The following is a 15,991-nucleotide window of genomic DNA, read 5'->3' on the forward strand; positions in this document are numbered from 1 at the left end:
CCCCCCCCCCCCATCATAATTTACAAAATTTCTCTTATTGTTAGTTTCTTGAATTTGTTTTGAAAGAGAAATTCTTTCTGATTCCTTTCTAGAAAAATAATAACTATCGAGAGATACCAGCTGGGTACGTCGCTATATCGTTACTTCGCGTGCAGGCGGAAGAGCGTTACGGCGAAGTGATGCAAGGAACGAGGTGGTGGATCTGTCTAAAGGTTCGGTAAGGTAAGGGTGAAGCTCGGTCAGCCTCGGGGGCGATACGCCGTGAGTATCGACCGCGTCGACGGTCGCCAGAGACGCTTTTGTACGTTAAGCGCAAATGGAAATAGAGAAAGGGAGGTCGGGAAGAGAAACGCATGGCACCAAATGAGAGGGAGAAGGAGATAGAGCAAAAGAGAAAGGAATAGGATGAAGAGGTAAAGAGCAAAATAAACGAGGGTCAAAGTCGTTTTGTGCAAAATTTGCGTCACTCAACGTACGAAATGATATATCTCAATAAAAAAAAAGAGACTCTATGATTGTAAGATCAAAAAAAATTCTGCTTTACATTAATCAAAATATTCAGATTGTGCTCTAAATTCAAGTTTAAAGATATCTTTAATTTTATATTTTTCCAGCAAAATCTACCGAAGAAAAACAATTTTAGATTTCTTACAATTTATCTGAAATACCTTGAAAATAAAGTAAAAATATATAACATTACAGGGGAGGATAAAAATTAAAAAATATAATGTCTCATAAAACGAGTAATATAATTTAGGAAAATCTAGAAAAAATTCTTTTGTTTTTTAAAATCTAAAGAAGATTTAGAGAGTTGGATGAAATACAGAACAAGTGACTCATCGTGAAAATTCTAACGTGGTCATTTCTAAAAAGAGTCATAAATTACTCTTCCAGCAAAAAATATAAGAAAATAACATCTTGCGCTTCATGGATTGTTTAAAACTGATTGAAATAAAAAAAAACAAAGAAAAAAGTAGCAAATATGTAGTCTCACTCTTTGTTTTTCCTTCGTCATCTACTTCATTTGGTGAACGAGGATAACGTAATATTTTCTAACCCAATCTGACTTTAATCTAGAAAAGGATTACAAGGAAAAGAAGACATAAAGCTATATAATAGCAACTTTCTGTAAAGTTCGCATCCCATTTGTATACAACTGATTACAGAATTCTGTTCTTTTTGAAATAATTCTATAGCTATTGTTAAGCCATTAAAAAAAAAAAGATTTCCAAAAGATATTCAAAGATGCGAGATAACTTTATATTTTCATTATACGACAACTAGTTGTCGTTTATTTATTAAATTAGGATTAATTCTAATATCTTTCTGAGTTCTATAGATAGTGTTGTGGACAGTTTTAATTCTCTCGAAGTGTAAAGGTGCTTTTTCATGCTGACGCTCAACGCTCATTTTTAGCGTCAAAACATATTATGTGATAAAAATTGATGAATATCAAGCGTCATTTTGATCACGTGACCTATTTTAACGTTAAAAATAAGCGTCGAGCGTCAGCATAAAAAGACACCTTAAGAAACAAGAAAGTTACCATCAAATTTTGTTCAACACTCTAATAAATCTTAAGATCGTATTTTATTTATCTAATCGCTGGAATTTTTTTTTCTCGAAAGTTCTAAAACTTTGGAAAGATATATAACAAACAAAATTAAAGTTGAAGGACTCTTTATATGAAAATAATAATTAAAACAAGGTAAAGGACAATGAGAGTCAATTCGTAATAAGTAAACAAAAAAGCGATTAAAACATTAAAATTATAATATGAATTTTTAAAGAAAAAGAATACATGAAATACTTAGCCGCTTTAGACACAATTAAAAATTAGAATATCAGTCAATATATAAAAGATATATAATTGTTATATCGAATTTTTATATCAATATGCATCTTATCGAAATTCTGGAAATGGTGTTCTATAGTAAGTGTATAGATGTAACAACGGTCTTCCGTGTGTCACGTTGTTCGCTTTGTTATGCAACAAATGGACGAGGGGTTAGTCGTCCTATTGGAAGTGACCTCGCTAGAACAATCCGTACGTTAAGCGGAGAGGAATCGCAAGATCGACTTGTATGGTGAAAAGAGAGATAGCATTATTATGGACACGTGGACAAGATGACGTTCATGCAGATAATATGGCAGCTTTAATGAGCAGCGAATCTATCGTTCTCAAATTACGTGATCGATCTCTATCGCTCCCTTAACGACAAGTATTATCGTAGAAAAGCAATCATAAAATATCAGCTTTTATTATCACTTGACCCTTTTCTACTTTTAATGATAATTGAATAATAATGGAAAGAAAATGTATTCTTTTATGTATGGTACACACATATTTTTTAAATTGATATTTTTTATGTATTTTAAAAAAACTAAAACACGAGCGAAGATCGAGACTAAAATTTCAGATCGACAATCAGTCTTCTATTTCTTCAATTTCCAATCGATCGATTTAGTTCTCAATTAAACTTTCTTTATTCAATTTGCGAATATTACATGTGTTGTGTGTTTCCTAAAATTCTAAACTCTTTTTTTTAACAATATTCAATACTAAAGACCGTTAATGTAAGAACATAACTAATACGAATACGAAGCCTATAACAGTCTAGCTTGGATCTTTAATTGCTTATATAATTTTCCGTGAATTTATATACTAATATATGTAGTCCCCAAAAATGCGCGCCGAACAATCGTTTTTTTTTTTTTTAATTATCCTACATAAAGTGCTGCGAATAAACAAGCGGAAAAATTCACAATTCCCGAACGTAATTTTCATTAGTGTTCTCTTTTTATTTTCGTTTTTAATGCGTAGTATGTTATGTGTGCAAAGTTCGACTGTAGTCTCAACTTTCGGAATGACGCACGGAAGAACGTTAGATATGCTAGCTAGAGTGTCGGCTCGATCTTCTTTCTATCCAGGCAGATGGACTCACGCCGGTTCGTCCCACCACTACTCACACCGGCCGTCCTCGCTCACCCCGGTCCCCCTTCAGGTCTTCGCCGCACTCCCACGTTCTCCTCCTCGACGGTGTGGCGCGGCGTGGACGTCGTTAAACTGCCACGGGGCCACCGACCCCTCTCCCCGGTACCCTCGGCCACGGGTCACGGCCACTGTCCTCTAGTCTACCCGCGGGGAATCCGTCGCACGACGAGAGAAGATGAGTCCCGCGCTCTATGGGTCAATACGCACGCACAGGATGTCGTGCATATCGTACGTACCTTATCACGAGGGATACGCGTTCGCCCGTCACCGTGCAAGGTGTACTATGTCGCGACGGAAACATGGATAAAGTAATTCTATTCCGTTCCAAATTAAATCAACTTCACTCATAAAACAAGGTTAAACCTAAATTCAATTAATTAGTTGTACTGTTTGTATTAACATTCAATGTTCTATTTTTAAAAAAATATTTATAAAAGTTATAAAAAAACATTCATATTACGTATTCTTATTTTAAATTAGTGACTTATTAGAAAATCATAATATTCAGTATCTAATATTCTATAAAACTGCAGTAGATCTTTTCTGATAAAGTTGTCGACAGTTTCTGTTATTTTCCCAGACTAAAATGTTCGTACTTACATCACGCGTTACTTTTAGATTAAAAGAGAACTGAAGCTCATAAATTTTCGATTGTGGCGGTCTCTTTTCCAAGCCAAACAACGAATTATCGAATGTAACATAGTACTTAGTAAGAAATCTTTAATATTATATACATATATATATAATGCAATTTCCAAGATTAAAATATTTTAATGAAGATTACGTTAAGTTCGCTAGAAATAATCCACAATTAATAGAAAGCTAAGAATTTTGACTCGCGCTACTAAAATTGCGTTGCTAAAGACGTACAAAAATAACATGAAGTTTCAGAGTCCTAGAAATATATATTGTCCATGATAAAAATAGATAAGTTCGCGTAATTCGATCGCTGCAGTAAGTAAATGTGTAAAGGGGGAATGTACCGGATGACAGAATTTGTGCGTAGATAACGAACACCGCGAATGCTCTCTACGTATACCGGTCAGCAAAGAGCCCCATGTGCATTGAATTCGCGCTGATAATGAGCACGCGACTCGTCTCTCTCTCGTCGCCGAACTTCGAGACTCCAACTCGGCACAACCAACTATCGATTACCGATACTGTTACGCATAAAGTTCACTGACACGCGTCTATTCCGCGATAAACGAACCTTTTCGCACGATCACACGAAAGCACTCTCAGAGGTACCGTAAATTTTCGCGAAAATTAGAGTTGGGGTAAATTTAAGCGAAATTTCAACACGAGAAATGACGCGTAAAAATAATTCATTTCTTTTGAGGCGAAGACAAAACGTTCAATAAACGTATTTTTTGCAGCAACCATTTATTCGCACTCTCTTAAATGAGTTTTTTTTTTTAAGTAAAAGTTACACAAAAATAAATGAGAAATAAAATTACATTCATAAATCTATGAGATTATTTATAAAACTGTTAGCATTTCTGTTTGCAATTGTTTTAAAACTTTCGCTCTTAAAATGAGGTTTAAACTCCAAAAGATTTGAAAAAATGCAGCTGTAGATTCAAATTTAGAGAACCACAAGCAAAAAAACTTAAGTAGTTTAAAGCATAAATAAAATGAATTGGTCAACAATATAAACTGTTAATCGCCAATTATGTGACCATAACGACCAACAATTACTTTTCAATCAATTAGAGAAAAATAATCGGTGACTGTCTTACTCTGATTGATTAAAAAATAATTGCCAATCGTTAGTTACATTATGCTAGTACCTTCACAGAAAGATTTCTAATACTGAGGAAAAAAATAATGTATTTCATCTTATCTTTAAAACAAAATCGATAATTTGATTCTACACCCTCGAATAATAAGATCGACATCTTATCTTAAGACAAGTATAATACACGTATAAATTTAGAAATTTATATATTCTTACATTTAGAATAAGTCTATCCAGTTAATACGCGTTGCTACAACATGAAAGCAGCGAAGCTCTCGTGGTGTAGCGCGTAAGAGAGACCCGCGGAACGAGAGACCCTAGTTCGAATCCTGACTGAGCTTAGTTTTTCGTTATCGAAAAATATAAATAAAATTCCTTCCGTAGGAATAAAATAAGAATGCTTAAATGAAGAATATTGTGTCAAACTTAAATTTTTTTATTAAGAAAATTAATGTGTGAACTAACATTAAGAATACTTTATTCTAAATTTTAGAATTTTTCATTTAAAATTAAGGCTGGATCCAAACAACCTCGTTTTAAGAGACTCTTAGCCGTAAAGCCGTAAGAAATTGACCAATCACAGTAGATTATTTTTCTCGCATTCAACTATGATTGGTCAATTTCTTATGGCTTTACGGCTTAGGGCCTCTTAAAGCGAGGTTGTGGACCGAGTCTAAAATATACTACTTTGAAAACTAAACATGATTAGCTCTATGTCAATCTTATTTTATTCTAGATCTTGGAATATTATAGCATTGAATACAGAAATCTTTTTTGTGAGTGTAGTGTAGCTTATCGGTTACCTACGATAAGAAAAATGATCGACTATGACTGGTCAATTTCTTACGGCTTAAGCCTTAAGCTTAGATAATGACTTATTGTAGAAAGTAAATTAAGGCCATATAACATAAGCAGTAGCAAATCCAATATGTTGATTACTTCACTGCTTACGTACTCAAATTTCTTTGTATATTATGACTCTTACAAGGAAAAACATCGTTATTTCAATATTTCAAAGAACTTAAAGTACCGGCTTACATTTCACAGTTTTAATCGTAACTACCTGTCTCTTCGAAATATGTACACGACGAGTCTCGATGACTCAGATTCCTTTCGGTCTACTGTCCCAGATAAAATGAGGAAACGATTATGAAACAACGTAATCGGAGAGTAATAGTGATCTTGTGTAATGTTTATCAGACGTATAAATTTCTCTTTTCGCGCGATGTAACAGCTGACTGCGTAACTGTCAGCGTAACCGTCTGACGTCGTAACGAACCTCCATCAGGAACAACCGACTACGTCAGAAAGAAAGTTCGTCTCGGAATACAAGTATCTTCCGTCTTTCCGTAACTTTTATTTCATTCTACACTCGCGTGCCTATTTTCTCTTCGTTTTCCGATAAAGATTAAAATAAATCCGAGATGCAGGATATTCGATATTAATCGCACTTAATACAATGTAATATACGGTTTGTATCTATTGCAATATACAAAAATATATATAGAGGTACGTATTTCTATCGAAAATGGAGATATTTATAGTCCCGATAATTCCGAGAAAAACGTAAGAAAGAAAGGATTAAGTTCGTTTCCTATTCGTTCTCTTTATTATTTATTTAAGAGATTATTTAAATTATTTTCGCTAAACACACACACACACACACGATTCTTCAGGAAATTCAAAAATAAATACATGTGAATACTTGAACGTGTGTCTCATTTCGAGTGATTCACCTCATATGATTCATTCGGAAGACATTATCGATAATGGATTTGACATTTAGCCTCTAATATGCGCGACTTACGTAAAAATTACGACAGATAACAGATTGTAAATGATCAGAATAAGCAAAATCGGACTGTGTCTTGGAGTAACACCAAGATGAAGCGGATGAAGCGAATCGATATCCTCGCCAGTTGTTGTTTGTCATTCGTATAGACACGTGCGGCCAGCAATATTGTATATTTGATCTCGCATGGATATTGGTTACGTCTTGTTTCTCCTTATAGCAGTGTTTAAACTCGAAAATATCTGAAAGCTATTTAAAAACGCAACCCTTGCTTAAATACCTCAACATGTTGCAATCTTTTTTTAATCTGAAATATGTAAAATTGTAAATGCATAAAAATAACTTCACTAATTTTACTTACAAAGATAAAAATTGAAAATTTCATAGAACGATATGGAAGATATTTTAAGAATTCTATTTTTACGGATGTTTAGCTATATCTACTCATAATCGGTCATGATACGTTCTTTTAAGGGTCAGCGTATTTAATTTGTAAATAAGTGCCGTGTTTTCAGAAAAAATTTTCTTATACAAGAAAATCCAGCGAACGTCATGTTATGAATGTTTATTTTTATTTTCAGCTTTTTTTGAAAATGGATGGAGGGATTCAATTTTATACAATCTATATCCTGCTTTTAAATGATTTTTAAGAATCGCAATGTAGATTAACTATGTATAAACAATTATGTATGAAATAATAGGAGTAGCATATTTATGTCATAAAAGTAACAACGAAATAATTTCAGAATAAATATGGAAAAGAAAAAGGAAAAAAGAAAGAAGGTTGCGTATGCTTGGCTTTCTAATGACCTTCATAGTTACAAGGTAAATATTATTAGGTAACACTATCACTAGCTATTTAATAAATTACAAGGTTAATGAAATATGAGGACATTTGTAATATAAATACCTCTGAGAAAAAGTTCTGATTTATCTTAAATGTTTTTAATTCCAAATTTTTAAACAGAATTTTTGTTTCTCAAAATATAGTCGAATCTTTGTACTCTTTTAATTCTCCTCGTAATTCTCATATTTTAATATTTTAGGTGTATTTTTAATATTTTTTATTGCACTGTTTCATTATTCTGTATTTACTTCTAAATGATTATTTTCACAATTCTATATTTTATTTTCCTAAACTATAATTCCATATTTATCTTTAAACTATTAAAATTCTGTATTAAATGTCGCCACTATGATACTGTCGGAAGAATAATTCGATATTGTTAACAATTATCAATAACAAATATTAATAGCATCAATGTAATAATAATGCATAATAATTATCATTTTCAATATTAACAAAATCAATAGATTAATATACAGCAAATAATTAATTACAAGCGTATACGTGACCAATTTTGCGATTTGAGTCTTTTCTTCTTCAATATTGTTTATTGTTCGTTTTTCTACATTTTTACTTTTACTTCCGAAATTGAAGTAACTTCCATATACGATAAATTATGTACTGTAAACGTTGAAACTCTAGTATCTTATATTTTCTTACATGTATCTATACATATATATATATATATGTATATATAATCTACTGAAATCTCCTCTCATTCTCTTCTATGAAAAAACTCTTGACTTTTTTGGAATGTTCAGGAATGAAAACAAAATGAAACGTGGTGCTATAAGAATAAGCTACATTGCAGACAAAAAAAAAACAAGATCATATTTTCATTAAAATAAAATCTATTAAAAGTGTTTAAGTTACAAAATTATGGAGAATATTTATACAATAGTAATATATGTTGCATTTAAATCAATTATTCATGACAGGCTTATGTTAATCTACAATTCATTTTCTTTCCGTTATTTATAAAAATTACGTCCATTCTATTGTTGGTAAATATAAAAATATCATTAAGAGAAGAAGTAGATTTCATTGACTAGATATACATATTAATCGAATCGATCGCAAAATAACATTTCCGTCAATCACGTAATGAGATTGTAGAAATGTAAACACGCGACGCGCCACACACGCGTTTATCGCTACGCTACGTCTCTCGGGACGAGAGGCAAGTGTACGGTCGAATTGTCGGTGGAAAAATAACGGAAGAGAAGAATCGGGAACAAAGAAGAGATGCGGGTGAGAGGAACGGATCTACGCGAACGCGCACAAAGAGTAGTCGCGTTCGTTGGCCGTACGATGAACATAACCTATAAATCGCCAGCTGCAGGCTATCAAAAGGCAGGCTGAGCTAAGCCAGAGACCCTGTATCAGAGTCTGACCACGAGTGACTGTCAAAACCCTACGAGAGAATAGATACATGTACATTCTATAGTATATACCATCTCATTTTAACTTACGCTTTGTAACTTTTAATTGGAGTAAAAAAACAGCACGAGTTGGAGTAAGATGATATATATATATGTACATGGAGAAAGTATATATATCCCCTTCTCTCGTAGAATTTCGATAAAATCTCTCGTCAGAGACTCCGTCGTGTATAGGGTCTCTAGACCAAGCTTAGCCTGGCTAAGCGACACGACGCCACGGCGCGGAGCGGCCTGGCGCGTCGCGACGAGGCGGGCGCGGTTTCGAAGTGCCGCGCGCCGTCCGGCGGAATAACGAGTGATGTTGTGACGGATGGCGATGACGATAATAATAATAATAATACCATGTCCTCCACGGATCCCGTCAGATCCTTCATGTCTAGCGTAGGGTAGAGAAACAGATTCCCCGGCGGTTTCATCCAGTTGCCTGTGCTCTCGCCCGCTCCCTGGCCGTAACCGATACCGAAACTCTCCACTGTCTCCAAGGTCGCGGCTGTGGCGGTGGTGGCGGCGGCGACGACGGCGGCGGCGGTGGTGGCAGCGGCGGCGTCGTCGGCGCGGTGCGTCACCTCCGAGAGATTCACCGTTAACCCCGTGGTAATACACTGATGACAACGCGTAAAACGGAAAACTCGCGGGTGACACGCGGCAACACTTTTCTCTCCTCCTCCACCTCCCCCCGGTATTCCACGTCGTCGTTGTCACTACACGCGCACTACTGTTGTGCCCGGCGGATCGGTGGCCGGCAATCGATGGTGATACGACAGCGACAGCAGCGGTGTCGGCAACCCCCGTCGCGGCGCGCTGAACACCAAAGGCGGCGGCGGCGGCGGTAGCGATCGACGACCACACGGACGAACGAATCGCACGGATATGTCGGTGGCGGTACAGCTACCCCACCCCCAGAGCGCCGCCGTCTCGCGTTTTCGTCTCGTCTCTTCGATCTTCTACGCGATTGCCCGTATATGACGTTGAATCGTCCGTCGATGGTGATCCTTCCTCTCTCTCTCTCTCTCTCTCTTTCTTTCCTTTTCTTCTTTCCTTCCTTCCTACTTACTTTCTTTCTCTGTCGCGCAGCAGCCGCGTGCGAGGCAACGTTGTGTCACCGCCGGTCAAACAATGCGAACCGCGCGACACCACGGAGAGAGACGAAGAGAGTATCACAGGGTATCACCACCTCGCGTATACGCACCTCTCTCGACGCGACTAGATGGCGAGGAGAGAGAAAGAGACAGCGAAAAAAGGGAGACGAAAGGAAGAAGGCGGAAAAGTGTTGAGACTCTCGCTGTCATACGCGCGCGCCCTTCGTCACTTCGACACTTCCGATATCGCCGCCACCACCACCGCCTCCTCCACCTTCACCACCACCACCACCACCTCCTCTTCTCCCGTGACGCCTAATCCGCGTTTCTTTCCTCACCCTCTCCTTTCTTCTCTCGCGCACACACTTTGCACACTCACTCGCGGTATACTCGACCGTGCCGTTTATTTACAGAGGGAGCGATTCGATTGTATCGCAGCAATGCGGTCCCATTCGAGGGCATTCCTTTCCGTGCGGAGACGCGCTGTCCACCCGGGGGGCCGAAGCTCTGGGGACAGGCGTCTCTTGATCGGCTCCCGTCGTTCCGTCCCTCTCGCACGACTCTCGTTGCCGCGCGCCGCGAATTTTCGTCAGCCGGGCTCTGCGCTTCGTCGGACGGAGACTGCGCTCCGAAACCGAAACAAAGAACGACGCTCCCGAGCGAGGCGCCCCTGGCGGGCGCTCCGCCAATCCGCCGGACGCGCCGCCGTCTCGTCCAGCGAGCGCAGAAGCGAACGGCACCTCCGTGGTTCTCCTTACCGCATGTCGCGCAACGATGTAAATCCAATAATAAATAATACAGCGTATCTCTTGGACGAGAAACGCGAGACGTTTCCCGTTGCCGTACGATTTAATCGCGAAAACGTATACGTGGATCCATCTTGTATGCAGCTTCGCATATCCGAGATCAAGAACGCGACCGATCAGAAATGATAGAATTGTATGTTTAAAAAATATCCAAAAATAAACTTACTGATTTTTTATTTCTTTGTCCCTATATTTTGTAAGTCTATTTTGTGTTCGAGAAACACAGCGGATAAAAAGAACAAAGATGAGAATTGCTCCATATATTTTTGCACTTCCATAAATAAATCGAGAGCTTATTTATAGAATGGAGATGTAAAAGAAGATATACATGCGTAGCTCAAAAGGTCTTTTAAAAATTTCAATACCTTTTTCTTTCGTTTTAAATCATTTTTTATAGCGAATTATGGAACAGTGATAAAAGATAAACCGTTGGCGAACATTTAATATATTGACATATTTAAATGACACAATAGCTATTAATAATAAACAATAATACATAATTAACATATAAACATATTTAAATTAATTTCTATCGCAGACAAATAATTTACGTGCAGATTATTTTGATTTTGATTAAAATCTTAAAAAATTTAAACGAATTTATACGATATTTTTTTTTAATGTATTATTTAAATAAGAAGTCAAACGTTATTGATCAATTAATACCGCTTTTATATTCCATTAAAGTATTAATTGTTACTAATATAAATTTTATAAAAGTCCATCGATAGTTTATCTTAAACTGCATTAAATTCAATCATGGAGATCTGTAAAACAGCAATGCAGTCTTTCATTTTCTATTCTGAATTGTGTATAATTTTTCACATATTTATACAACAATGACGTTATTCTCACTGCGAATTTATATTTCATATAATTCGATATGGCAAATAAAATATGAGACACGTAATATCAGGAACGACGGAGGATTTATTCATAAGCCAAGTGATTTGTTTTTCTCGTATTATTCAACAGAAGACACGTAAATGCATTTAAATTGAGACCCAATATTATTGTCAAAGTCTGACATTGTTTTATGTTAGAAAGATAATTATTTTAATTATAAGTAATTCTCTAAAATATCATAAGTTCGATCACTTTTGCGATACAAAGGTAAATGTAACAACGTAATATTTTTTAACTGCTCATTGCTTTTAATGTGCTAATAATCATCGAAATGCATAATTTTTTTTTAAATTTCGTAATTACTTTGGTTATTGAAAAATGCTGCAGTATCATGGTTATATACAATGACTATTAGTTACCCTAATTGATCCACAACATATATATTCGTGTCAATAATATTAAATACGATTGACGTCAACTAGAGTAACATGTTCATTTGACAAATTTGCTAATTAAACAATTGGATTTTCCAATTTTTATATATAAGAGACAATATAATATAATATAAATAGAGACAAATCACTGCTTACTACAATCAAATCAATTAAAAATGATCATGTAATTATATATTTTGTAACAAGAGATTATAATATTATAGCTACATTATTATATGTATTTTGATACTGAACATTTTGATACTCGATACTGAAACTTGTAATCTCACACAACAACGATAATAAAATTCTATGTTATACTTGATATTAATTATTTATGATATAAGATGAAATATTTTTCAATGTATCTCTCATTTTCATTATTTAATTTTCTTGAAATATGAACTATAAATCATTAAAAATGATAAAATAAAAATTCTCTTATAGTTTGTCAAGAATTTTAACCCTGACACAGTTTTAGCAAAAGCCTACAGTTTTTAAGTCCATCGTACAAGGTTAAATTAAGCGTGCAAAAATATAAAATTGTTGAACTCCTTCGATCGAAAGATGTAATGTACTTAGATTATGTATAAGAATTTTATGTAAATCAGAAGAGCTATAATTTCATACGAATCATAGATAAATTAACGAAATTGTACTTTATTGCGCGCAATGCGATTGTGCGCGTAATAATCAACAACTTTCAATGCAATTTTTTATTATAATATATAAAAAACTTACCTGTCCATTCCTGAATTGTTGTTGCTGCTGTTGTTGGTGATGAAAGAGAGCGACCTGTTGTTGAGCAGTCATCTGATTATTCAGATATACCAAATGTTCTGCAGGCGCACCACTCTAGAAGGTAAATGTAAAAAATTTGTATGAATGTATAGAAAAAAATTTACGATTATTTAAAATAACTTTAGAATCACGTACGTATAAAATATAATTGTTGACATTTATTACTTACTTTTAATTGCATAGGATGTATCTCGTAAGGTACATTACTCAAATGTACATTGTTCATAGTTAATCCCAATTGTTGAGATTGACTTTGTTGAGGTACACCAAGCTTAGTCATAGAATATTTCCACTTCTCTTGATTCTGTAAAATAAATTATTTTGATGATATAATTTACTGTATTACCACATCAATATATGCTTATAAATTACAACTGTATCGTGGTACTAAAAGTTTAGGTTTTGTTGTCTGAACATTTTCTTTAAATAGATGCTTGAGATATATGAAATAAAATAAATACATATTTGGAATGCTAAATAACTCAGAGCTGTCTTTAACACTAAACGTATCAAGATTTAATATATACCTATTTGTACTGTAACCGGTCAAATGACATGTCGCGATAAATAACGCTAGGCTACACGTGTTTATCAGATTTAACAAATAAAAATATAAATAAATGATGTAAAATTAATTGTATATATTTAATAGAAAAAGTCATGAAATCAAATGTGAAAAAGCGATAACATTTTATGCGAATTTTCTAATCAAAAGTTTACAACCGGTCATTTGACCGGGTCACGGTATGTTTAGTGTTAAAAAGCTGCACATCATTAAAAATTGATGTTTCACAAACTTTGTATCAAAATGGAATATTATATATAGTATTATCAAACTTGGCATCCCGAATATACAAATTCTTAGAAAAATTCATACAAATTTCTTAGAAAATTCGTAATGTCGTAAATACAGAGATAACCTAAGTCCAGAAAATAGTCCACTTTGATAGAAACAAAATCTATGAAACATGTAAATTTTTTATCACAATTAGGGTTAAATAAATCACAATATCGCATTATCTTTTAAAAACAGAAATCTCTAAACAATAACAATAATTTTATAAACTTTGAAAATAAAATTGAACAAAAAACTCATGAATTTTTTTACACAATAAAAATTACAATTATGGTATAACCAAATAAAAACCAGTTTAAAAGTTTTGATTTAACATGCAATTTAACAAACTGAGGACTATATGTAATAAAATAAGTATGTGTTTAGATTTTAAAATTAATAGAAATATTGTGAAATTATATTAATAGATTGTCTCTAATTAATTGATGTGTATTTTGTCATACATACATTATCAACAATAACGTCATCTGCTAATGCCCAAGCTCTCGGAGCTTGCTTTGCTTGGAAAGTCGAAGATTGGGTATTAAATTCTGGTTCTGTAGGTCGTTGAAACACATAACCAACCATAGCGTCGTCTTGAGTTCTACTCACTCCAATCTGATGCGTCTGACCAGGTTGGATTCGCATATTATCGCCACCAGCCATAACTTGCCCACACTGTTCCGTATCCTAATAAATCATACATATCAATAATCAATAATGTCATAGCATATTTAAAAATATTTAAAATAAAATATTTAAAAATATAATATACAGCATTATAACCTAAATATTAAACTTCATATAAGTGATTGTCTCAGCAAAATTTGGTTACACTTGTACTTTTGCATATAACTTGTAAATTATCAAATATTACATTAAAAATCAAATTCAAATTAACTATCTTTATACTTGTATATTTATTCAGTAAAATTTAATTAAAATTTAGAGTCTATTTTTTGTGGCCAAACTACACTTTTGAAATTTAAAGTGAGATAAGTATACATTTGATATTTGACAAAAACGAGAAAGAAAATTCTAATGCATTCTATAATGCCATAATAACAAACAGACCTTCAGTTCGTCAACTTAAATTCTTCAATTGTTTACAATTTCAAAGCTATAGATTGCTAAATATATATTGAAAGAAATAGCAATTTTTCTCCATTTTTACTTCTAGTATATATAGTACGTATAGTTTGGAGAAGATACCAAATTATATTATCACACAATCACTTTATATTCAAGCCACTCGGCACATTCCTCTCGCGCAGCGTACAAGATCGTATCAATGTTTCCATCGACACTTTAACACTCATGCTGACATTAGCAAATGCTCATATTCTCAGCAGGGTTATTCGTCGAGGTTATGGCATCCGATCTCGTGCGTCGCAATTGTAGTCACATTCGATTCGTGGTCGGCATGCTCCCCGTATCGAGGAAGCCGATCGCGAACAGCGAGTGAACCGATGAAAGAAGAAAAGAAGAGAAAATAGGCGGACGTGCGTATGTACCGTGGGTATGTGGCCGTTGGCGGAGGTATGATGCAGCTGCATGGAGGATGCCGGTTCGCCCCCGGCGCCTCCGCTGCTCGCGCCGAGCCACTTCATGTCCTCGTGGTGTCAGGCCGCGCCGCTGTCCCCGGGCACGGCGAACGCGGTACGGCCAAACGTGCTGAAGGAAGGTGCACCCTCGGCCTCCGTAAAGGTTAGCTCTCACACGAAGAGAGCCGGCGGCGTCTGGCGAGGTGCCGTGGAGATTGCCGCTTGCTACGGCCGTTGCGCGAACATGTTCTGTAGATGCGTGGTCGTTAACGGCGGCACATCCTCACCAACCGTTTCCACGACGACGACAAAAACGAGGACGACGGCGAGGACAATGACGAAGGCCACAACGAAGACTACGACGACGGCAGCGACGACGGTGACAGTGACGAGGCGGCTACGGTTGAGAATGTTGAGATTGCCGTTGCGGTTGCGACAGCGGCGACGACAGCGGCGGCGGCGGCAGCAGCAGCGGCGGTGATGGTGGTGGTGGCGGCGGCGGCGACGATGACGGCGATGATGACGAGCGACACGCTGATATCAGCCCGACGGAGGCCGGAGGAGCGTATTTACCGAGCTGCGAGCGTAAACCAGACAGTTAGAGCAATGGCAGCTGCGTGCAGCTTCGGCGCGCTGCTGCCGTATTTTTGACAACACTGTGTGTGCCTGGTGTGCGCCGGATATGGAGCGAGAGAGAGAGAGAAAAAGATAAAGAGAGAGGGGGTGAGGGACAGAGATCAAGAGAGAAAGAGAAAGAGAGAGAGAGAGAGAGAGAAAACACAAAGGAAACCGTCGTGAACGGCGGGCGCGCACGATGACCGCGGGATCGCTC

At 36.0% G+C, this 15,991-nt stretch overlaps 1 protein-coding gene across 1 annotated transcript in view; it reads right to left on the reverse strand.

Moving 5' to 3' along the window:
* The window catches only part of pum (pumilio), an 85,088-nt gene extending 69,863 nt beyond the window's left edge, over nt 1-15,225 (reverse strand). Inside the window, exons 1-4 of the mRNA XM_018542705.1 lie at nt 15,130-15,225; nt 14,084-14,305; nt 12,950-13,084; nt 12,721-12,834 (exon numbers count right to left, since the gene is read on the reverse strand). Of these exons, the coding sequence (XP_018398207.1) occupies nt 12,721-12,834; nt 12,950-13,084; nt 14,084-14,305; nt 15,130-15,225 (567 nt within the window). The remainder of the gene's footprint in view (nt 1-12,720; nt 12,835-12,949; nt 13,085-14,083; nt 14,306-15,129) is intronic.
* Between the last annotated feature and the right edge of the window lie 766 nt (nt 15,226-15,991).

This window comes from Cyphomyrmex costatus, unplaced genomic scaffold (assembly GCF_001594065.2).
Source record: "Cyphomyrmex costatus isolate MS0001 unplaced genomic scaffold, Ccosl1.0 scaffold344, whole genome shotgun sequence".
Classification (NCBI taxonomy): Eukaryota; Metazoa; Arthropoda; class Insecta; order Hymenoptera; family Formicidae; genus Cyphomyrmex; species Cyphomyrmex costatus.